Genomic DNA, 24,951 nt, shown 5'->3' on the forward strand with positions numbered 1-24,951 from the left:
ATGTTAAGTAATTGTGCTGTGATTCTCACACTGTGGGCGAATGTCCATGTATAATCAGTAACAAAATGAAACAGATGCTTTGAAGAACATCACTGAGTATTTGCACCTTTTTCCCCACCATGGGTAAGGGGAGAAAATATTCACTTTCAGCTCAAGCCAATTGAAAAGGACTTCAAAAGATCCAATGAGAGTTTTATATTTGTCTTTTGAAGTTTGGGGAAATAAGGGATTGGTCTCTGATATGTGCTTAAGAAACCTAAAAGCAAGAGGCTAGGATATCAATCTGGGGCCAGGGCAAAGGCAAAGAGACCAAATTATTTTGCAGAGTAAGCCATGTTTTGAAATAAAGAACACGTGATTTTTCTGGTGCAATGACTCAAAAAACAGTATGGAGGTTCCTCAAAAGTTAAAAATATAACTACCCTACAATCCAGTAATCACGTTACTGGGTGATTACCCAAAGAATACAAAAACACTAATTCAAAGGGATACATGCACCCCTATGTTTATAGTAGCATTATTTACAATAACCAAGATACGGAAGCAGCCCAAGTGTCCATCAATTGATGAATAGATAAAGAAAATGTGGTATATATCTATAATAGAATGTTATTCAGCCATAGAAAAGAATGAAATCTTGCCATTTTCAGCAACATGGATGGAGCTAGAGAATATTGTGCTAAGTGAAATAAGTCAGTCAGAGAAAGACAAACACTATATGATCTCACTCATGTAGAATTTAAGAAACAAAACAAATGAGTAAGGAAGGGGAGAGAAAGAGAACAAAATAAGAGACAGACTTAACTATGGAGAACAAACTGATGGTTACCAGAGGGAAGGTGGGTGGGGGGATGGGTTAAATAGATTTAAAAAACACATTGTTATCATGAGCACCAGTGATACATGGAAGTGTTGAATCACTATATTGTATACCTGAAAGTACTACGACACCATATGTTAACTCTACTGGAATTAAAATTAAGACCTTAAAAAAGAAAGAACATGATTTTTTTTTTTCCATACAGTGAGAAGACCCTTAGAAGGGAATCAGACAGGAGTTAAGATTGGGAATGAAGCTCAGAGAGCTGATTATTTCAATGACAGGGACATTTTGTTATTGAAAGAAGACAGCTCTCGTGATTAAAAATGACTGCAGTCTCCATATAGTGGGCATAAATGCTAGGAATGGGATGGGGAAGCTGCTTTACATTTTACAGATTCATCAAATTGTACTCCAATCCAAAACAGTTACACAGGGGTGGACTGTGGGAAGCTTTGAGGATCCAGGACAAAGAAAGACTCATTTGCAAATAGAAATTTGCCTAGGAATAGGTGAAAGGGTATAAAAATTGGTTGGGAAAGTCCCACACTGGTTGATATATTTCAGTATTGAGCAGCTCCAAAAACGTACACTTGCAATTCATTCAGAGGGTTTAAAATACAGTAATAACAAAATTAAGCATGGTGACAGTAATAGTTGACTCTCTTCATTTATGGTTCTGTATTTTTTAATTCACCTACTCACTAAAATTTATTTGTAACCCCAAAAACAATACTTGTTGTGCTTTCACAACAAGATTCATAGACACATAAAAAGGCAAAAACCTGAGTCTCCCAATACACATGACCCCAGGTGAAATCGAACAAAGCAACATTCTGCTTTCTTCAGCTTTCACATTTATAAGAAAGTGTCCTTCGCAGGGTTTATTTAGTGTCATGTTCTCCAAATTTTTTGTGCTTTTTATTGGTGATTTCATGGTGTGAAATGGCCCCAGACACAATGCCAAAGTGCTGTCTGGTGTTCCTAAGTGTAAAGGCTGTGATATGCCTGACAGAGAAAATACATGTGTTCGATAAAGCTTCATTCAGGCATAAGTTAGAGTGCTGATGGCCACAAGTTCAGTGTTAATGAATCAACAATATATATTAAATAAAATGTCTCTTAAAGTATCCCATGTAAGACAAGGCTATGTACTGATCAGCAGAAGAAAATGTGATTGCATGAGTGCAAGTATAAGGACCCTATATTCCCATATGAGCAATGGTCAGTATTGGCAGCGACTGCAGATCATAATTATCATAGGTAACAATGATCAACTGTATTTTCTCAGTATTTATGAAATATATTTGCCTTTGTGCTATAATGTGAATGTGTAGGAAAGGAATCTTGAATCTGGGCTTACTCTCAGCACTTAAGGAAAAGCAATGTGCTTAACAAGGAACATTAAACTCTATCATCCGTTTTTTTTTTTTTTCTTAAGATTTTATTTATTTATTTGACAGATCACAAGTAGGCAGAGAGGCAGACAGAGAGAGAGAGGGGAGGAAGCAGACTCCCTGCTGAGCAGAGAGCCCGATGCGGGGCTCAATCCCAGGACCCCGAGATCATGACACGAGCCAAAGGCAGAGGCCCCAACCCACTGAGCCACCCAGGTGCCCCTATTATCCACTTTTGCTCCTGAGCTGCTCTTAATCATAGGACCTGCTTGTGCTGGAGGTGCCATATTGGAATGCAATCACAACTTCCCCACCAAGAAAAATTAGGACCTATTTAGAGAATAGCCACCCCTGGGTCTGAGGGGAAACTTCTGAGTCAGGAGTTTAAATAAGCTGGGAGATTAACTATAAACCCTCCCAGCTGTGACCCCTTGGGGACCCTTGGGGACCTTGTAATATAGTTTATTACAGTAAAGGTCATATTAAAACACACCTGCTGTCCCCATTTGCTCAACACAAGCCCCATCACGCTGGCCTGAGGAGAGGCAATCAGGAATCAGGGACTTACCCCTACTTCTACAGGAGAAAACAGTTTTTATATATAAAAGATCTGCAATCACTAACATTCAAGCATACATACTGCAGTGAAGAGAGTCTTTGCTGTCAGACTATTCTGAATGTGAGTTCCAAATCTAAGTCCCCATACCAAGCCCCAGATCCAAACCCCACTTTCCTCATCTGTTAAAATGGGGGAAATAAAAATTCTCACCTAATTCGATTGTTGTGAATATCAAAAGCAATAGCAAATGTAAAGCTCAGTAAATGTCAAATTTTATTATTAGCCTCTATCCCGAGATCTTTTCAAAACCCATAACAACACTACAGCAAACAATTTGCTCCATGAAACAGTAAAGTGTAACAAAAAAATCTAAGAAATCCCTTCAGGCTCTTAAAGATTCCATCATATGTATGATAGAAGTCATTCAAAAAGCTATTAAAATAAATTTTACCTCTAAAATAAACTCTACCATATATTAATTTTAATTTACTATAACATGTTAACTGTATATTTACCTGGTTAATTTTTTTTAGAGACCTTTTTTAGAGCAGTTTTAGGTTCACAGCAAAATTAACAGGAAAGTGCAGAGATTCTCCATATTACCCTTGTCTCTAAACATTATCAACATCCCCCACCACAGTGGTATATCATTAAAATTACTGAACCTACACTGACACATCATAATCACCCAAAATCCATGCTATATATTAGAGTCCACTCTCGGTATACATTATGAGTTTGGACAAATACATCATGATACGTATTCATTACTATAGTACCATACAGAGTATTTTCACAGCCCTAAAAATCCCCTGTGCTCCATCTGTTAACCCCTCCCCATCGCCCAACCCTTGGCAATGACTGATCGTTTTACTCTCTCCTTGGTTCTATATTCCAGAATCCTATATAGCTGGAATCACACAGTGTGCAGGATTTCAGGTTTGATTTTTTACTTAGTAATCTACATTTAAGTTTTCTCCATGTCTTTTCATGGCTTGATACCTCATTTCATTTTAGGACTGAATAATTTTCCATTGTCTGGATGTACCATAATTTATTCATACTATTTCAACAGTGACTGCACCAATTAACATTCCAATTAACAGTGCACAAGGATTCCTTTTCTCCACATCCTCCCCAACACTTGTTACTTCTTGTCTTTTTGATTCTAGCCATTCTGACAGATAAAGTGATATTTCATTATGGTTTTGATTTGCATTTCCCTGATTATTAGTGATGTTGATCACCTTTTCATGCGTCTATTGGTTAATTGTATGTCTTCTTTGGAAAAACGTATATTCAAATCCTTTGCCCATTTTTTTAAAAGATTTTATTTATTTATTTGACAGAAAGAGATCACAAGTAGGCAGAGAGAAAGAGAGAGGAGGAAGCAGGCTCCCTGCTGAGCAGAGAGCCGGATGTGGGACTCAATCCCAAAACCCTGGGATCATGACCTGAGCTAAAGGCAGAGGCTTAACCCACTGAGCCACCCAGGCGCCCCCTTTGCCCAGTTTTTAATCAAATTGCTTTTTGGTGCTAAATTGTCTAAATTCTTTGTATAATATACATATTAAATCCTTTCTGGATATATCATTTGCAAATACCTTCTCTCAATCAGCACGTTGCCTTTTCATTTTGTTGATCGTTTTCTTTGCTGTGCAAAAGCTTTTTATTTTGGTGTAGTCCTAATAATATTCTTTAAAGATTTTATTTATTTGAAAGTGAAAGAGAACATGAGAGGAGAGAAGGTCAGAGGGAGAGGCAGACTCCCCACGGAGCTGGGAGCCTGATGTGGGACTTCAGGATTATGACCTGAGCCGAAGGCAGTCACTCAACCAACTGAGCCACCCAGACTCCCTAGTCCTAATAATTTATTTTTGCTTTTGTTTCCCTTGCTTCAGAAAACCTATCTAGAAAAATGTTGCTAAGGCCAGTATTTTCTTCCAGGAGTTTATGGTTTCAGGTCTCACATTTAGGTCTTTAATCCACTTTATTTTTGTGTATGGTATAAGAAAGTGGTCCAGTTTCATTCTTTTGCATGCAGCTGTCCAGTTTCATTGTCTTTTTCAAAGCAGAAGTTTCTTTCTTGGATCATGTCTTTGGTGTTGTATCTAAATTAATGAACTTTTTATAGTTCTTCAAAATGTATTTAAAATCTGAAAATAAGCCCACAGTGAGATACAAATGTTGGGCAGTTGAGTTAGACATTCACTAAGGAAGTAGAGAAATTTAGGACAGGGACGCCTGGGGGGCTCAGGTGGTTAAGCAGTTGCCTTCAGCTCAGGTCATGATCCCAGGGTCCTGGGATGGAGTCACACTTTGGGCTCCCTGCTCAGCAGAGAGCCTGCTTCTCTCTCTCCCTCTGCTCTGCCTACTTGTATTCTCTATCTCTGTGTCAAATAAATAAAAAGCCTTAAGAAAAATAAAGCAAATAGGACAAAAAATACTCTCCATCACTGTCCCATCATTGCATGCCACTGTCTAGCTTGGGCTGGGTAGCTCGCTTGCTCAGAGCTGGCAGCTGAGAGCTAGCAGCAAGCAACACTGCTTACAGTCAGGGGAATAATCAACTTGAGGGTCAGAGAACTACTCACCATACTATCCCAGAAGTAATTCTTCTTAACACATTGTTTGATTTGTCTCATTCTTTAAAGTGATAAATTTCCAGCTGTTATAAATTCTAGTCTCAAGTGTGAAGACAACTCGAAAAAGGTAATCACAGGAGAAAATAATGGCAAATACTTGAAAGCTGTTGATAAATCTACCTTTTAGAGCTTATATGTATCGAAATCATATAAAATAGAAAAAATTGAACAATTTGTGTTTATGGAACCACGATTGTTTATTATAAGTAGAGTAATTCAATCAAAAAGATTTTTCTGTCAGGCACCATAAATTATTACATTTTTCAACAACATTGGAAGAATCTAGCATGTCACCACATTGCTATTACCCTGTAAAAAATGGCAGTTAACCTAAGAAGCAGATAGTAGGTGGTCCAAGCCGAGGCTTTAAGAACATAGACATAGACAATGGCCTTACAAACCATAAGTGACTCTTAATCTCACAAAACAAACTGAGGGTTGCCGGGGGGAGGGGGTTTGGGAGAAGGGGGTGGGATTATGGACATTGGGGAGGGTATGTGATTTGGTGAGTGCTGTGAAGTGTGTAAACCTGGTGATTCACAGACCTGTACCCCTGGGGATAAAAATATATGTTTATAAAAAATAAAAAATTTAAAAAAAAAAAAAAAAAAACACACATCCCATGAGACCTCCTATACAGAGACAGATTATTTCCAATTTAAAAAAATGTCTTTTCTACACTGAAGAGCTAATTTATCTGAAATATAAATTTATTAAGAAATATTTCTAGAAGAGTAATCATTGAAAATTAGTTTCTCAGCGTTGTTTATTATAGTTTCTGTTCTGACATTTTCTTATTTAAACTAAGGAAAAACATATTTCCTGTATTACAAATACACAAGAAAATAAATACTCTTGTTCTTCAGTGATTAATGATAAAGAGAATGGAGACTACAAAGGGGAAAATGTGACCTGATTTTGAATTTGATTTTGTGAATTAATAACTTGTTGATAGAGTCTAAATTTGACTTGATTTGAAGACACAATTTTAACATTTCTGTAAATGAAAAAAAGATGAAAATTACATTATGTGATTCATTACTTGGAATGTTCACTGTATATACTCAACTTCTAAATACACCTAGGCTGTGGTAGAGATTGAACTTTTTTTCTACAGAAGAATATTTATTTTCTACATAGAGGGCTAAAATCAGTATACACACTGCTAAAATAAAAAGCATGTCACTTACAAATATAAAAACTAGGGTGGGTTACAGGGATTGTTGTCTTTATTCTGTGAAATGTAAACAAAGAGATATGTTTACTTATTAGGAATACTAAATCCATAGTTTATAAAACAAATTTCAAAATATAAACCACTGGCCAACTTTAACTTTGAATTAGAGACAACATTGTTTCAAACACACTGTCTAGATTATCTCATGTCTTATTTATGTTTTTAGAAAATAAAAGACTTTTTTTGTTTTTATTATTGTTATTTCCTCAGGAGGAGCCTCAGGAGGAACACCCACACTGACTCATAAATGTCACTGACACATGAAGGTCAATATGGAGATTGGCTTCCTATAAATTAGATTAATCATAATGAATGCCCATCCATTCACTGTAATATAGTGTTCCATTACATGGACAGAACACCATTTATATCCATTCTATTGTTACTGCACATTTATAACATTTCAATTAAAAATGCTATCATGAATAATCTTAGATATGCTTCTTGGTACATACATGTGCAATAGTTGCTTTGTGGTCTATGCATAGGAGTAGATTATAATTGTGTGAATATTTAACTATACTAGGTAACACTAAATGTATTACAAGGTGACTGTATTGATTTATATTCTCAAAATTGGTATATAAGAAGTCCACATCCTTGCCAAAATTTTGTATTGTCTCCCTTTTAAATTTTTCAGTCTGGTGGGTATTTCATTATAATTTTAATTTATATTTCCCTAATGACTACTGAGATTGAATATTGTACCATATGTATTTTGATCACTACTATTTTCTCTTCTATAAAATAAGACAGTCCAATTATACCTTTGAATGTTTAAAATTAAAGTTACAAGACAAAACATTTCCTTTCCTCCTAATAACTATTTGGAGTACACTTCCCACTATACAAATAAAACAAAAGAAAAACAGAATATTGAATCCTTATTTGTGCACAATCAATACATATTTATTAATGTCCTGGGTTCTCAGTGGCCTCTGGAGAAATAAAAAATCCAGGGTATCAAGTACTACCAGAAATTAACAGATTACTGCTTTTTTAAAAAGTGAATAACTAAAGTTTCCTCAAACCTCCCACCACCTGCCTCAATTCTATCAGGAGAAGAGTTAATCCCTATCTATTTAAACTCCATGGAATTTCACCTAGTATTATAAAACAAAGCGTCAACTCAGAAAGAAAAACATGTTAGGGCAGTGGAAACATATGAGATTTATTTTCACTCCACTACTAAGGAAATGAAGAAATGTTTACAGCGAGTATAGCATAAAACACTCTCCAACCCCACCTCATTCACTGCATCCCCGAAAGGTTTCAACTTGGACTGGACAGCTCACTCATTCAGTGAGTAAACATAACTTCTGAATCACGGTAGCTTACAATCTTCTCCACAACATTACAAGTCTAATATAGATTATATGAATTAACTCCTCATAATAATAACTGGGTTCATTTATTCTGTAAAAATTTCTTCAATACCTATCATATGCTAGAAACTATATGCTACACATGGAATAAATAATGATTAGGAGACAAATTCCCACCTTTAGGGAGATTAGAGTTTAATAACAAAAGTTTAACATTTGGCTATGCAAATAAACTATCCTGGTACTAAGACAAGAGTTTATATAGATCTCTGCTCATAGAGGCTCAAACAAATAATTGAAGATTTTTACCTGGTATAAAAAGGCTTCACAGAGAAAGTTGAAAAGTGAATGGGAAGAGACAGGTTCAAAGTAGAGGGAAGAGCATTAGCATAAGCACATGAAACCGTAGCCCAGTCAGAAAAGTACGGATCAGGCATAAATGGGGTTTATAGCACAATATAGGGTAGAAAGGGGCCAAATAGTAAGGATCTGGGTACAGCATTCTGGAGAATTTGGAAATGTTATATGTATTTACATAGAACAATGTATATATTGCAACAAAGAGGAAGGAGATTACACACTCAAAGAGATCATTAAGGGAATTTTAATGAAGGGATTATTTACAGAAATATAGATAGAGTTGAGGGAAGTCTACAGGGGGTGAAAGACCAGTAGCTAGAACTGGGGACACATACAGCAGGAAGTTGTTAACCATGATTGGCCTGATGGTACTTGGGAAAGGAGGGATCCTTGATATCCTGAAAGGGCTGTAGTTGTCGAAGTGGGGTACTACAGCATTTGGTAGAAGGACACAGCCAGTCTATCTATTTGGGAAGAAAGGATCCAAAGGAGTAACAGTCCACAGTCTGCTTCCATCTATTTTTACCTTCTAGCGTCTCCCATTGTACTAGATACAACCAGAAAAGATGTCCAGGAAGAGCAGCTGAGAGTTTATAAAGATCATCCTGCTGGCACATAGAGCAGTGTGGAAAAGAATGAAGGAGAGTGCGTGCATATGCATATGTGTGTATCTCACCTACTATGTGCAAAACACTATAATTTATACACTTTGTGTGCACTCTCTCTGAGCTTCATAAAAACCTGGGAACTAGATATTTTACCACTTTTTTTTTTTAAAGAAACTCAGGTTAGACAAATTATTTATGATCACTTATCTAGCAAGTTGCAAGCCAGATTTTCAACTCAATACGTTTTGACAAGAATGCTTCTACTCTAAAATATGTTTTCTCCCTTTAACCAAGATCCAATATCACATGAAATGGTAAATCACTAGAGGCATACTATTAAAACAAAATACATGAAAAAACTGCTCACTATTCCCACAACTATGTATTCAAGACTACTATAATGTATTTTAATGCATTAAGATGATAAAGGAAAAAAATATATATCTCTTTGAAAGCAGATAAATGATCATTATTCCTGGATAGTATCGTGGCACTTAAAAATAATTAAAAGAAAGTTAATTTGAAATATGTTGGAATGAAGATGAGTTCAATAAGGCAGCCAGTCCAAATATATATATATATATATATATATATATATATATATATATATACCTTATTAAATAGCTTTCACATATACTAAACCGTAGTTGGTTAGAAAATACAATGATTTAAAAGTTGCTAAGCCAGTAGATCCTAGATCCTAAAACTTCCCAAAACAAAGAAAAACTCATTTTTTGTATCTACTTGAGATGAAAGATATTAGCTAAACTTATTGTGGTTATCACTGCACAATACATGTAAGCCAAGTCATCATGCTATATATCTTAAACTTATACAGAGGTCACTCTAAAATTTTAGCCATTCTATTAGGTATGTGGTGATATATCATGGTTTTAATTTACACTTCTCTAATAACTCTAATATTGATATTTTCATGTACTTACTTATCATTCATATATATTCTTTGGTGAAATATTTGTGCAGATATTTTGCACATTTTAAGAGAAAAATGGGAAAACAGTTGCACAGATATTGAGGTTTCTTCATATTCTGTGAAAAGCCTTTATTAGATGCATGTTTTGGAAATATTTTCTCAGTTTTGGGCTGGTATTTTCATTCTCGTACCAGAGTGTTTCAAAAAGCAGAAATACAGGTGCCTGGGTGGCTCAGTGGGTTAAGCCTCTGCTTTTGGCTCAGGTCATGATCCCAGGGTCCTGGGATCGAGCCCCACATCAGGCTCTCTGCTTCCTCCTCTCTCTCTGCCTGCCTCTCTGCCTACTTGTGATCTGTCTGTCAAATAAATAGATAAAATATTAAAAAAAAAGCAGAAATACTTCATTTTTACAAACTCTAATTTATGAGGTTTTCTTTTATGAATCATGCTTTTGATGCTGTACTTAGGAAGTGTTTAGCAAGAATGTAGAGAAACTGGAATTCTCACAAGCTGATGGTGAGAATGTCTAGTGGCCCAAGAAATTTGGAAAATAGTTTGGCAAATTCTTAAAAAGTTTAACACACACTAACCACATGATCAAGATGCTCTACTTCTAGGTGTTTATTTAACTGAAGACAAACACCCATACTAAGACTTGTAGATGAATGTTTACAGCAGCTCTGTGTAATAGCTTAAAGCAATCCAAATGTCCATAAATAGATGAATAGATAAACTGTGGTGTATTCATATAACACATTACGACTCAGGACGAGGGAAAAAAAAAAAAGAATGAACTACTGATAAACAAAACAACATGGATAAATCTCCAAATATCTGTGCTAGGTGAAAGAGCCAAACTAAAAAATAGTATGTACTGTGTGATTCCATTTATACAAAATTCCAGGAAATTAAACTAATCTATAGTGAAAGAAATCAGTTAGGTGGTTGCTTGAGGACAGGTTGGGGAAGAAAAAAGGAATACAAAGGTGCACAAGGAAACCCTTGGGAATGATGGATATGTTCATTATTTAATTGTGGTGATGGTTTCAAAGATGTATACATGTGCCAAGACATATCAAATAGTGTAATTTAAAATGTGCATTTTAGGGGCACCTGGGTGGCTCAGTGGGTTAAGCCGCTGCCTTCGGCTCAGGTCATGATCTCAGGATCCTGGGATCGAGTCCCGCATCGGGCTCTCTGCTCAGCAGGGAGCCTGCTTCCCTCTCTCTCTCTCTCTCTGCCTGCCTCTCCATCTACTTGTCAAATGAATAAATATTTCTATTTCAAATGAATAAATAAAATCTTTAAAAAAAAATAAAAATAAAATGTGCATTTTATTGTATGTAAATTATGCTTCAATAAAGCTGTTAATCAGATATGCTATATATCTTCATTTGACAGTTGTCAAAATCTAGCATGACCTGCAAATATATATTGGAGAAGTATATATGTTGGACAAAATCCTTTTTCTTTTTAAAGATTTTATTCTTCATTTGACAGAGAGAGACAGCAAGAGAGGGAACACAAGCAGAGGGAGTGGGAGAGGGAGAGGAGGCTCCCCTTTGAGCAAGGAGCCTGATGCAGGGCTTGATCCCAGGACCCTGGGATCATGACCTGAGTCGAAGGCAGATGCTTAATGACTGAGCCACCAAGGCGCCCCACAAAATCCTTTTTTGAAGCATTTATTCTCCATTCTATAAATGGTACTATGTCCATATTATATCTATAATACATAGAAACCTCTTTATATCAACAATATATCATTAAATTACAATAGGAAACATGGATAAAGACGATGATCAGTTAGCTCACACCAACACAAATAAATACAAATAACCAATAAATGGATGAAGAAAAATTCAGCTCAAAAAGGAAGCAAAGATATGCAAATTAAAATAATTATGTTACATCTTTTGTCATTGTTTTATGAAACTGAATTTTTTTTTTTAAGTGAATGTTCCTTGCTAGGGGCAATATCAATTAGTTCCTTCTTTCCAAAAATAAATGTGGCTAAAAATATCAAGAGTACTTATATTATCTGTATTCTTTTATATACATATCCCATTTGAAGGAAAACATCATAAATAACCAGAAATTTAATAATTTTTCTTAACTCAAAAATCAGGTTCTATTGCTTTCAAATAAGAATTCTAACTGCAAAAAAATTGAAAACCAATAGGCGCTAAATCTAAAATTATTAGATTTGTAACATCGAGTAGCAAATAGTAGAGAAGTAATGTGTTAAAATTTTAGCCACAATAATTACCTTTAAACATACAGAAAATAAATGTTTCAAAGAAAAATTTTTGCCAAGCCAGGCCTGTTTATAGGATCTAATACAAAAGAAAGAGCATTGAACCATATGCTGATGGAATAACTTGCTGTACAGCAAACCCAATGTAATGGCTCATTTTGAAACTAAACTCCATGCAGACCATGAGATAGGAGGTAGAGTCTCAAATCCACTGAGAACCATAAGTGAAAGTTGCAAACACATTACAGAGTACTTACCACACTCTCTTTAGCCAAATCAAGGTATGTGCAAGCCACACACTTATCAGGTCAACCCTGAATATTAAGGAAACCAATTAAACCACTGTTTTGCAAGAGTAAGTGTTTAATGGATGAGACAGGAAAGAGAAATAAGGAATCATGTTTCAAGCTTTTAAAGACCTCTCTGCAATTAAACCCAAGATTTGACATTTAGACCACAGTGACCATGCAGACCTACAGTCTACTAGAAACAATCAAATCTTTCAAAGAGTTTCTAGATATAGTACTACTTGGGCCTAGACTTGATTTCCTAAGTCTCTCCAAAACAGTTCTTTATGTCAGTAGATAACAAATCCCAGAGTACAAAAGCATTCTGCACATACATATAATGCACAATTTTATACATAGAAAGCTAAGACATCTCGCTTGGTAAAGTTAGAACTAACTTTCAAGATGACTTTGTGAGTAAGTAATTACATTAAGAAAGCAAGTAATGTCCCTTGTAAAGCCATACATAAAATTTTTAAGAAAAACTTGCATTTTTGCAGAAATTTAATAGAACAATTGTTACAAGAAATATTTTTAAAGTCCTTATATCCCATTGTCTTATTATATCTATAATATAACACATAATTTAAAAAGCCATTAGTCATTCCATTCTGATCTCTCTGTATACAATCTCTGCTTTCTATTACACTTACAAATCTAATATAATAAAAAGTACTTACACCAAATACTTAGTAAAATATTTCCATTAAAAAAATTCTAACTTGAAGTACAAAATGAAATAATCACCCAAGGCAAGAAGTCACAGCTTTGACATTCACATCTATGGTAAATAATATACATTTTATTATGGATATAATGTTTGTGTCATCCACAAATTCATATGCTAAAATCCTAAACCTCAAAGTTATAGTGTTAGGATGTGGGCCCTTTGGGAGATGAGTAGGTGACGAGAGTGGACGAGAGGTGACAAGAGTGTATGAGAGGTGACAAGAGTGTCTGTGATACTGTCATTTCTAAGAAATATAAATTTGGTCATCTGAGGAAGTGGTGATGCAACATGGAGGCTTAAGTGGGTAGAAGATTAAATGAAACAAGATGGGATTGGGAGGGAGACAAACCATAAGTGACTCTTAATCTCACAAAACAAACTGAGGGTTGCCGGGGGGAGGGGGTTGGGGAGAAGGGGGTGGGATTATGGACATTGGGGAGGGTATGTGATTTGGTGAGTGCTGTGAAGTGTGTAAACCTGGTGATTCACAGACCTGGGGATAAAAATATATGTATATAAAAAATATATGTTTATAAAAAATAAAAAAAATAAAAAATAAAAAAAAAAAAAAAAAAAAAAAATTTGGTCATCTGAGTATAAATCTGGTCTGAGTATATATCCATAGTTCCTGGCTCACTGCTCCCAAAACCCTTGGAATTTTCTTAATGTTAAGATTGACATAGGTGTCCCTAGTTATTAATGAGGTGACTTTTGGACCCCACCTGAGAATAAGGGCTGGTTAATCAACCAACTACATGATTAAAAAGTTGGAACTTTCATTCCACACACACGCCCCATACTCCCATCCCTTCCATCCAGGGAGGGAGAGGGCATGGAGATAGAATCAATCACCAGCGGCCAATGATTTTAACAGTCATTACTTTGTAATGAAACCTCCAGAAAATCAAAAAGAACGGGTTCTGGAGAACTTCCAAGTTGGCGAACAAGAGGAGATTTGGGGAGAATGGTGGCACACCCTAAGAGGGCATAGAAACTTCACACCCTTCCCATACACCTTGTCCTATGCACCTCTTTTGTCTGGTGTTTCCTGTTCTATCTTTTTTATAAGTGATCAGGTAAGTAGCATGCTTCTCTGAGTTCTGTGAACCATTCTACCAAATTAATCAAACCCAAAAATGGAGTCAAAGAAATCTGTGATTTCTAGTCAGTTGGTTAGAAGGGCAGGTAATTGTGGGGCTTATTAGGGATGGGGAGATGCAGTTTTGTAGGAATGAACACTAAACCCAATGCTTTGTCTGGAGAGTGTCAGAATTGAGTTGAATTCTTGAACACCTTGCTGGTTGGTGTGGGAACCCCCACAACTCTACACATTGGAAACTGAGTCTCAGAATACCTAACTTAGTACTCTTAAAAAGAGACCCCAAAGAACTCGAACTCCTTCCTTCATGTGAGGACACCGCAAAAGAGCCATCTATGAACCAAGAAGAGGGACCTCACCAGACACAGAATCTGCCTTGATCTTAGATTTTCTAGTCTCCAGAATTGTGAGAAATAGATTTCTATTGTTTAAGCCATACCCTATTGTATTTTTGTTATAGCAACCCAAATGAACTAAGACATCTGCATAGTGAAAAAAAATTTTGCAAGAAACATTGCAATAGGAGATATTTGCTTATTTTCAAATAATGGGACAGCATAAAAATATAACTTTTTAAAGTACTAGTTAATTTGTGACCAAATACTAGTTTCTGAAACTTCAGTATGAAAATATTACTGGCAAATTTGTAAACTAATGTAAATATATGATAGTTAATAGGCGTTATTTATTAAAAAACTGTAAGAAATTTGCATATTCTTTCTTGAAGAAATAAAAAATGGAATGCATTGTTATTCTGAGATATTAGGAATCCTTTTATATTCAAATGTAGCAAGTACATAGTAAAATCTTTTGAATGAGAGCCTATCAAAATACATAAGATCTAAGATCATTTGGCAAAGGGAAGATTGACTTATACAATGTACCACATAGGACAGATTAAGTAATATGGATGGAATTTACATTTTTAACTCTATTTAGGCTTCACAACAATGATCCTATGAGGTTAATTATTGTGCCCATTTTATTTTATTCTTTAAATTTAATTTTAATTCCAGTATATTAGTTTAACATAAGTGTACATTAGTTTCAAGTGTGCAATATAGTGATTCAACAGTTCCATACATTACCCACTGCTCATCACAACAAGTGCACTTCTTAATCTAATTGTACCCATGTTATATATGAGTAAATTGTATATCAAGAGATAGAAGTTTTCCCAAGATCATACAACCAGTAATTAGAGGAGTCCAGTTTAGAACGCAGGTCTTGCAGACTACAAACTTCAGGGGTTTCACAATATGTGTATTCCAATGTGACCTTGACTTTTACCCTGATAGACTAAGATTCAGTGCCTTACTCTTCTATTATATCAATCTACTGTCAAGGAGTCTTTAATTTCTGTCTTTTGCTAACTCATCTCTTAAACACAAATAACTCTCTTCATTTAATTCCAATCTTATATCCTAAATGATGATTGTTTTCTGTCAAAAATTTAAATTACTTGTAATATTCACACCATTCTTTATTAACCTATGTTCCATAAGTCAGTTTTTATCCAAACTCTGTATTTTTAACAGAATTAACCCCACAAAGTATTTTTCTCTCATCAGCATACAGCCTTAAAATATAATTTAAGATTACAATTTCTCATCTTATATGCCATTTCACTGGAAAACAACAGTGTAGGAACCATATTGTATTTGGATTTTAAGCAGCCTGAATCTAAAAAAGTAAAAATCCTCATGTCCTTCCAGGGAGCAATTCCTCTGAGTCATTCCTGAGAAGGGCTTTGCATCACCGCTCCACTGAAACATAATGATCTTCTGATGCCTCATTCCCTCAAAGGAAGCATCTTTAATTGGAGAAAGTAGGAGAAAACACAATTGGGCCAAGTTTCCTCAGAGGATCTTAAACTGCTTTTCACAGCTCATTTATAAGTTTGTCTCTTCTCCTACCCTTTCCAAGACCCTCACAAATATACATGCATGTTACTTTTCTTTTCGGAAATTAGTCATTTATAAAGAAACCAATTATTCTTACCAAAGCAATCCATAATTGCATTTTAAAAGCTGGTCACTGTTATAGGCAGAGTAATCAAATACAAACATGTGAGAGTATTAGATCATTTGTCCAGGATACTGACTGTTAGTGGTCAAGTTGAGCAAAGAATCTGATGTGCTTCCAGTACTATCAACTGAAAACTGCTCATATCTTGGGGCACCTGGGTGGCTCAGTAGGTTAAGCTTCTGCCTTTGGCTCAGGTCATGATCTCAGGGTCCTGGGATCGAGACCTGCTTCGGGCTCTTGGCTCAGCAGGGAGCCTGCTTCACCCTCTCCCTCTGCCTGCCTCTCTGCCTACTTGTGATCTCTGTCTGTCAAATAAATAAATAAAATCTTTAAAAAAAAAAGAAAGAAAAGAAAACTCGTGTCTTAAAAAAATAAATAAAATCAAGTTCTATATGTCAAACCAAACTCCCTAACACAGAATTCAGGCTACAGTCATCTCTCACCAAGACCAATTCCATACAGCTTCCTAAGGTCACCCTAAAACTCCTACACTCACAGTCCGCTCTCCACACGTGACCTATTACTATTTAAATCACAATGTGTCACTCCCATTTTGTTAGTTACATCAAGATTCAAAACCTACAATGGCCTACAGGACTCTAGGTAATAATCTGATTCCCGGCTACCTCCAAAGTCTCATTTCCAACTTTTCCCTTCACTCATGCATTTTCATAGTACTGGCCTCCTTGCTAAAATTTTCTTTTTCAATTTACAAAACATGTTGCCATCCTGGGCTCTTGCATTGCCTGGAATGCACTTCTCCAAGATACTTGATTGCCTAGCTCTCTCTTATTTCATGAAATTATCTAATCAATGTCACCTTTCAAAAAAGATTTTCTGATCATTTTCATCATACCCTATCCCCCAATTCTGCATTAGTTTTCTTCCTAGCATTTATCACTCACTGACATAATAATATGTTTTATTATCTCTCTCTCTCTCACATTAGAATATAAGCTCCCCTGAGGGCAAATATATTGTGTGTTCACCCGTCAAGTCCCAATACCAAGAACATTGCCAGAAACAAAATATTAAATCAGTAAATTTACTTATAAATTAAAATTCTAAGTCATGTTTTAGTTCATAACTTTTGATGTTTATTCATAATCCATCTCCCCCTCCTTCTAAAGTAGTTTCTCTTTTGAAATGCTATCCCTTTAGAAAGGCTATCACTTACCAATTGAATATAAACTCAGTAAAACTATCAATAAAAGTGCACTGCCCCTTCAGTATTTATCCAAGGGGTGGGTACAAAAACAAATTACAACAATCTGACTTCTTATCCCTGAACTACAGTGTGAACCTAAAAACTCCCAATCAAAAATACTCGTAGCTGAATGAGTCCAGTGTAGTATATTTTTTTAAGATTTTCTTTATTTATTTGTGTGAGAGAGAAAGAGAGCACAAGCTGGGGGAGGAACAGAGGGAAAGGAACAAGAAGACTCCCCACTGAGCAAAGGAGCCCACTAGGAGGCTCAATCCCAGGACTTCAAGGTCATGACCTAGGCCAAAGACAGACACTTAATTGACTGAGCCACCAGGTGCCCCAAGTCCAGTGTTGCATCTTGAGGAGACATTCAGAGGTGCTCTAGCTCATATCATCTCCAGTATCTCGTAGTTCTTCTATTTGGGGAGCTACCCAATATTCTTCTATAGGTTTCCTGTCTTTCCCCCGTCTTTTGTTGTTTGTTTGTTTGTTTTAACCAGAATTGATTTCTGTTGGTTAAAATCCAAAACCTTAACCAATAAACATTACAGGCTTATATTCAATCCAATACAACTTAAAACAAAAAATTTAACAGAAAGTCTCCCAACTCTTTTTTCTATCTCTTATCTTTCCCTCTCAGTCTGTTCTTCACACACACTTCCTAATTACACAGCATCTTTTACTCAAACCCCCACCTCGCTGAAGACATCTCCCAGACTTGCCATTTCTAATGATTTTAATGTTTCAAAATCATTTATCCTTCCTCTCACACAGCACTGTTTACTCAAAGCTGCTGAATTAAAATGGAAGGTAAGTAATCAATATGATTAAACCAAATTTCACCAAGTTACCAATAAGCAATAGCTGCTTCTTTTTGAGAGAGAGAGAGAGTGTTATGTGTGTGAGCATGTGTATGCGGGGTGGTGTTTAAGAGGGGCAGAGAGAAAGAGAGGGAGAGAAAGAATCCTCAAGCAGCCTCCACACTCATAATAAAGAGCCCAATAAGAGGCTTGATTCCAACCCCCCAAGATCATGATCCCAGCAAAAATCACAAGTCAAATGCTCAGCCAATAGAGCCACCCCGGTACCCCTAAGCAAAAGCTTTTTAATCTTCCAATGCATATTTGCATTTCTTTAAAAAGAGGCTACTATTACTCAAAATTTATTTGTTAAAATTTTAGTCAGGATAACAAACTGAAGAATTTTAGAAAGTAGATAGCTACTTTTAAAAATGTGTTAAATCACTTCAGGAAGGAAGCCCATCAATCTGATCATGGTTCAGTTAGAAATAAAGTGGGCTACAGAGGTGACAACTTATCCATCAATAAACATAATTTTAGTTAAAGTACTTTATCTGAGTACATAAAGCACACAGCCCCACTGCATATGTGATTGAGTCACAGAGACTTATGATGTTACTAAATATGGCTAACATATCCTAAGACCCTCTACTCATCCCCCCCACCTGAGTTTTTTAGGGATGGGGGCAAAACCAACATTAATTTCTAGCCAATATAATATGACAAAGGTGATGGACTATACATGTCCTTGATTAGGTTATATAAAAATTCATCTTAGCAGAATAGGAGAAAGAGAGAATCTCCCTTGCTGGCTTTTGAATATGTAAGCTTCCATGTTGTGGGAAGGTCTGAGGGATGGTGATTCAGCAAGGATCTGCAGGTCTTTAGGAGATGAAATGGGTGCCTATCTGAGAGGCAGGAAGGAAGTAGAGACCTCAGCCCTACAACTACAAGGAGCAAATTCTGCCAACACTTACGAGCTTGGAAGAGGACCTCATGCTCCAGAAAGGAATGGAGCTCCACAAACACCTTAATTGAAACCTTGTGAGAGTTGCTGGAGTTGGGGGGTGGGGGTGGCAGAATGGATGGGGTGGCTGGGTGATGGACATTGGGGAGGATATGTATTGTATGTATTGTGGAGAGTGCTATGTATTGTGTAAAGCTGATGAATCACAGACCTGTACCACTGAAACAAGTAATACATTATATGTTAATAAAAAAAAGAAACCTTTTGAGATATGAGCAAAGGACCCAACTAAGCCTTGCCCATAAAGATGATAAATGGATGTTGTTTTAAGTCACTATGGTTATGATAATCTGTTATACAGTAATGGAAAATGAATACACTAGTGCACCAAGAAGACAAGAGGATAAAAACATATCTGCAGAAGAATAAATATAGATTATGGACTAAGCACATGCACTGCTTTTACTGGCTAGTTTATTATATCGACTTCAAAGCACTAATATGAGAATGAATCAGAATTTTTATGTATAAAAATTAAAGCCTTTGTGAACATTAAACATAAAAGTGAGTTCCCCTCTCATATACTCTGCCCTTGTAACTCAGTGAGTGACACAGTCCCACCCATTGGTAGCTGTCAAGACCTGCCACCTTCATTTTGAAAAGTCATACGTGGCCAATTCTGAGCCACTGCAAGTAGGAGCCTGGAGTACTTCAAGATCTCCTCTACCTACCCACACATTCTCTCACATGTGAGTGAGGGAGTGGGTTCTGGAAATTGCCACTCTCCCAACATCTACTGTGTAGGGTATTTGTAGTTTTATTGTTAAGTGGACTTCATGGAGGTCCACTTAAGGATGCGGCGGTAGATTCTTTGTCTATTCCATCTTGTGTTTGGATAGCCTTCTACCATAGTTCCTGCTCAGTCTTGCTAACATAGTACTGGGTTTTTATCCATTTCTAATTTCTATCCTACCTTCAGCCTACATTTACTTCTTAGGATTTTAACACCTTGCCAGAGAATCGTGTCACTTGAGCTCCTCCTGCATTTTAGACAGAACCTATGTCATCTGGGAAGTGCCACTTGTTATTTTCAGAAAGACAGAGATTACCCCACTGAAAATCCTGCAGCCCAACACAATCTGAAATCAGCAGTGGATGATTCACGGGTTTCCAGACACTTAAAATATTTAATCAATGCCATTTTTGTCAACATTATGTTTTAATGGAATGCAAGTGGCTATAGCTCCAGTAACTTTCAGTGCTTTAGTGATTTTCTACCAAAGTATATTTTTAGCATAATGACTGAACCCATTCTCATTAAATCTTCTATTTCTGCAGCTTACCAGTTTAATTATACCCCTGTGAGACAGGTGGTTATGATTTCCTTCTCTATAATTCCCTCACAACTCCCTTCTTATAAGGGGTCTAGTATTTGCTGTGTTTATTTCATTGATGTTGTTCTAAATAAAAGTATCAGAAATCTGACTATTCTTGAATTTCCTGGAAGTTCTGACCATATTTTCTCAAATTTGCAGTGTTAATTTTTTTTTCAGGTAGGCTCCACGCTGGGCATGATTTCAGGACCATGAGATCAAAACCTGAGCTGAAATCAAGAGTCAGCTATTTAACCGACTGAGCCACCCAGGTGGCCCTGAAATGACAATTTTGAAGAAGAGTGCTTCTAGTATAGAATTCTTAGTGTATTCCACCAAACATAAATGACAGATTTTTGGTTTCTCATTCCATGCTACTGGTTTTTATTTGGGGCACAATTCTAGTCTTGACACTTTCTCTTCATTTTATTCTATTATCACAGTTTCTTCTCGTCTCATTTCAACTTTAATTTTACTTACAAATGCAATACCAACCCTGGAAACCAGCCTCCACCTAAATTTAAGCCCTCCTTTCTCCTTCTCCTCCTCTTCCTTCAGGAATGTGTCCCAATCATAGTACAATGTCTTCCGAGAAATTAAAAAGAATATGAGGTAAGTTTATCTTAAAGCCTCTGTGATGGAGAAGATAGTTTAAATGCTGTGAAAAGATGACAAGTAACCATAAGCTGATGAAATCTTAAACATAATTTTGATTTAACACAATCAGTAAATAACACCTATTTTGCTTGCAACATAAAATTAAAATGTGCCACAGTTGGATATATTACCAATGTATCCATGATATGCCATGAAGATGGAATTGATGAAGACTCCATTCATCTAGAAACTGTCTTCAGTATTTCTACCTCTCCTGAATCAATCACTAATGGTAGAATACAATTAAAGCACACTTACCCAAAAGCAGCTAACTTTAAAAAAAAAGTAGAGCTATTCAAAACTATTATTCAACTACAAGAAGTAATATATTAAAAATACTTACAATTTCTTTAAAATATCCAGGAATTCTACAATCTCTTCTTCAAATTTTTTGGGCTCATATAAAGTAAGACCACCACGTGCTATTTTAACATGGATAGCTATATTGTGAGAATCATCACGTTTTGGGGGTTCATATTCTACTGTCTCTTCGATAGATTTTCTGAACAAAGGAACATAACAGATTATGGTGTTGCATATTGTACAAAATGGTTGACATGAACTCTTTACTGTCAAGACTACAAAGGCACTGTTGTAAGATAATTTGGCATTTTAATAGTGTATGCCTTTTCAATGCCTTACTTTTTTTCCCCCAATCATCAGCGGTACAGTTAAATACATCATTGTTAAGCCTCAACACTGACATACATAAAATATTTTCTACATACAGAACTTGGTTATACATATTATAACTGTATTAAGTGATTGGAACATGTTTTGTAACTAAGTGTACATACTTTAAGGAAATATTTGAAGTCAATGGTTAACATCCTTGTCTTTATAGCTATATACTTGTTTTTTGGTGTAAACTTAATACCAACAATAAAAGTGCTTTTTAAAAACTTTTGTTTCCAACTAGTAAATTATGAACATCTTGGAAAGCAGCCATTTTTCTTTATTCTTATGCTATAGTATGTCATACACCCAAGTCCCCAGGAGATGTATAATTGAATGACCATTCTCCATTCATTTTTTTAGCTCCACGCATTCCTATCAAAAAGTCACTAAAAACTCTAAGAGCAAAAACTAACAAATGCTGTCTATCCTTAAGAAAAAAACAATGTGCAGGAGATGATAAAAGCCAAAGTTATCATAGATTACTGACCTGTATTATATACAAGAGAATATAAAAATCATACTTAAATATAAGATAAAAATTAATTGGAATAATAATAACAGTAAATAATCACATTAATGTCTAATGCATACTTGAGTTTTTATGCTAGTTGTTTTGCTAAACATTATATATACATATCAATATTAACTATGTGAAATAAGCAATATTATCCCTTATTGATATGATAAGGAAATTTCAGGTTAAAAGGTTTATATAATTTCTCTTACCACTCATAACTAGTAGAGCTAGAGTTTCCTTAATATCTCTAAAGTTTGCAGATATTAAAATATCAGTAGTAAAACTTACTTGCTTGATGTATACAGAAATGAGATAGCCTAGCATAACTTACAAAGATAAAATTAAAAGTCAAAATCCATTTCTCTTCCATTCCTTTTGCAGAAACTCAACTATTCCTCCAGACCTGGAACACCACTTAAAACTCTATCCCTAGTTACTCCCATAAATAGTAAGCACAGTAAAACTCAACAATGATAAGAATTCAGGTACAAAGCAATTGGCTTTCCTCCACCCAGCCTGGATGCTAAAATGCAAAAAGAATGAAGTTTTTATATTCTGGAGAAGAGAGGTCCATGGACTGGAGGAAAAGTGAGAGGCAGATATGGCCGACTTTGTGGCAGGAATGTGGGAAGTGAGTCTCCATTGGACTTAGTATTCTTCCAGTCCAAGTTCATCTTATTTGTCCAAGTCACATGACTCCCTAATTTCCTACTTTGTGTTGGAAATCTCAAGGCAGCCATAGGATTCACAATAGTCCCCAGTGACATTTAAGCTTCTTAAAATTAACCAGGAGCTACTAAACCAACAAAAGCAATAGGAACAAATATGTGGCCATACACATTAATTGATTAATTGATTAAATTGTGCTCTATGCTCTTCAGGAAATGGTAGAAAATTATCCTCACCATTATATAGTACAACTAGTAATAATACAATATATATAATCTAAAAAAATCAGTCATATAAAATGCAAAAATCATTTCATGAGAAGTTAATAAATTGTACAAGAAGACAAGGCAAGTGAGAGTATGGAAGGCCACGGACGTGATTCAGCTTTTTTTCTGGAGAGCTATGTTGGTGATCTCAGTCTTCTGCATCTCTCTATATTCCATGATAACCTGTACCTTTAAATTTTTTAAGCAAAGTTTAATATGGGGTAAAGTCTCTGATACTCATGGGTTTAACTTGAAAACTGAATCCTTTGTGTTATTCTCAGGCCTCTAAAGATTTTTTTTTTCATAATGTCTTAGTCATTATATGTTAAGATTATGCCTAGACATGCACTATTTGTATAACTATGTTGTGTGTGTGTGTGTGTGTGTATGTGTGTAAAATACAATGCTTCTGTATCTAATATGTTTAGGATTCTTTTACCCTCTAATCTAATTTGACAATTCATTGGGATTGTACACAAAGATTTGTCCCTTTTTCCTCAATGATTAGCTGCTTTACTGGTCTTTCTTCAATTGATCATCTTAAGGATTCTTCAGGCATTAGACTAAAAAGGTATATATAAAACTATTTAGAAAGAAACATACTGCTTTAAGTGGATGTATTTTTTTAATTGGTAATCAATGAGCTAAGGACCCACCTCAAGAAGGGAGAAAAAAAGAGCAAGGTATATCCAAAATAAGTAGAAGTATACAATAAAGAAAGAAAAATATCTCTTAAAGCAGAGTAATAAACAATACCAAAACTTGGTTATTTAAAAATCTAACAAACTTGGAAAAATCAGATCTACTGCACTTAGCAAAAAATTGTTCAAGAACAAAAAGAGAGAAAGTAGAAATAAATATCAGGAATGAAAAAGGAGATTTCATCACAGATCTCAGATATAAAATTATCATATTATGGATAATTTTACACCAATAAATCTGTAAGCTTAGAATGAGATAAATCACTGTAAAAGTGCAAATTACCAAACTGATACAAGAAATAGAAATTTTAATTGTTCTAAATATTTTAAAGAATATAACTAATAAGGGGCACCTGGGTGACTCAGTCGTTAAGTGTCTGCTCTTGGCTTAGGCCATGATCCCCAGGTCCTGGGACTGAGCCCCATACCCTGCTCAGTGGAAAACCTACTTCTCCCTCTCCAACCCCCACTGCTTGTGTTCCCCTATCTCACTGTGTCTCTTTCAAATAAATAAACAAAACCTTAAAAAAAAGAATATAACTAATAAGTAAAACTTTCTGCAAAGAAACTCCTGATCAAAATGGTCTTAATGATGAATTCAAACTTTTTTTTTAAGATTTTATTTATTTATTTATTTATTTGAGAGAGAGACATAGCGAGAGAGGGAACACAAGCAGGGCGAGTGGAAGAGGGAGAAAGCAGGCTTCTACTGAGCAGGGGGCCTGATGTGGAGCTCGATCTCAGGACCCTGGGATCATGACCCAAGCCAAAGGCAGATGCTTAACAACTGAGCCACCTAGGTGCTCCAAAACTCTTAATAAATAAATAAATCC

At 35.6% G+C, this 24,951-nt stretch overlaps 1 protein-coding gene across 1 annotated transcript in view; it reads right to left on the minus strand.

The window, feature by feature from the left end:
- CNBD1 (cyclic nucleotide binding domain containing 1) overlaps nt 1–24,951 on the minus strand; it is a 437,858-nt gene that overhangs the window by 354,090 nt on the left and 58,817 nt on the right. The window contains exon 4 of the mRNA XM_059168841.1: nt 21,631–21,789. Coding sequence (XP_059024824.1) covers nt 21,631–21,789 — 159 coding nt within the window. The remainder of the gene's footprint in view (nt 1–21,630; nt 21,790–24,951) is intronic.

Source organism: Mustela lutreola, chromosome 3 (genome assembly GCF_030435805.1).
Source record: "Mustela lutreola isolate mMusLut2 chromosome 3, mMusLut2.pri, whole genome shotgun sequence".
Lineage (NCBI taxonomy): Eukaryota > Metazoa > Chordata > Mammalia > Carnivora > Mustelidae > Mustela > Mustela lutreola.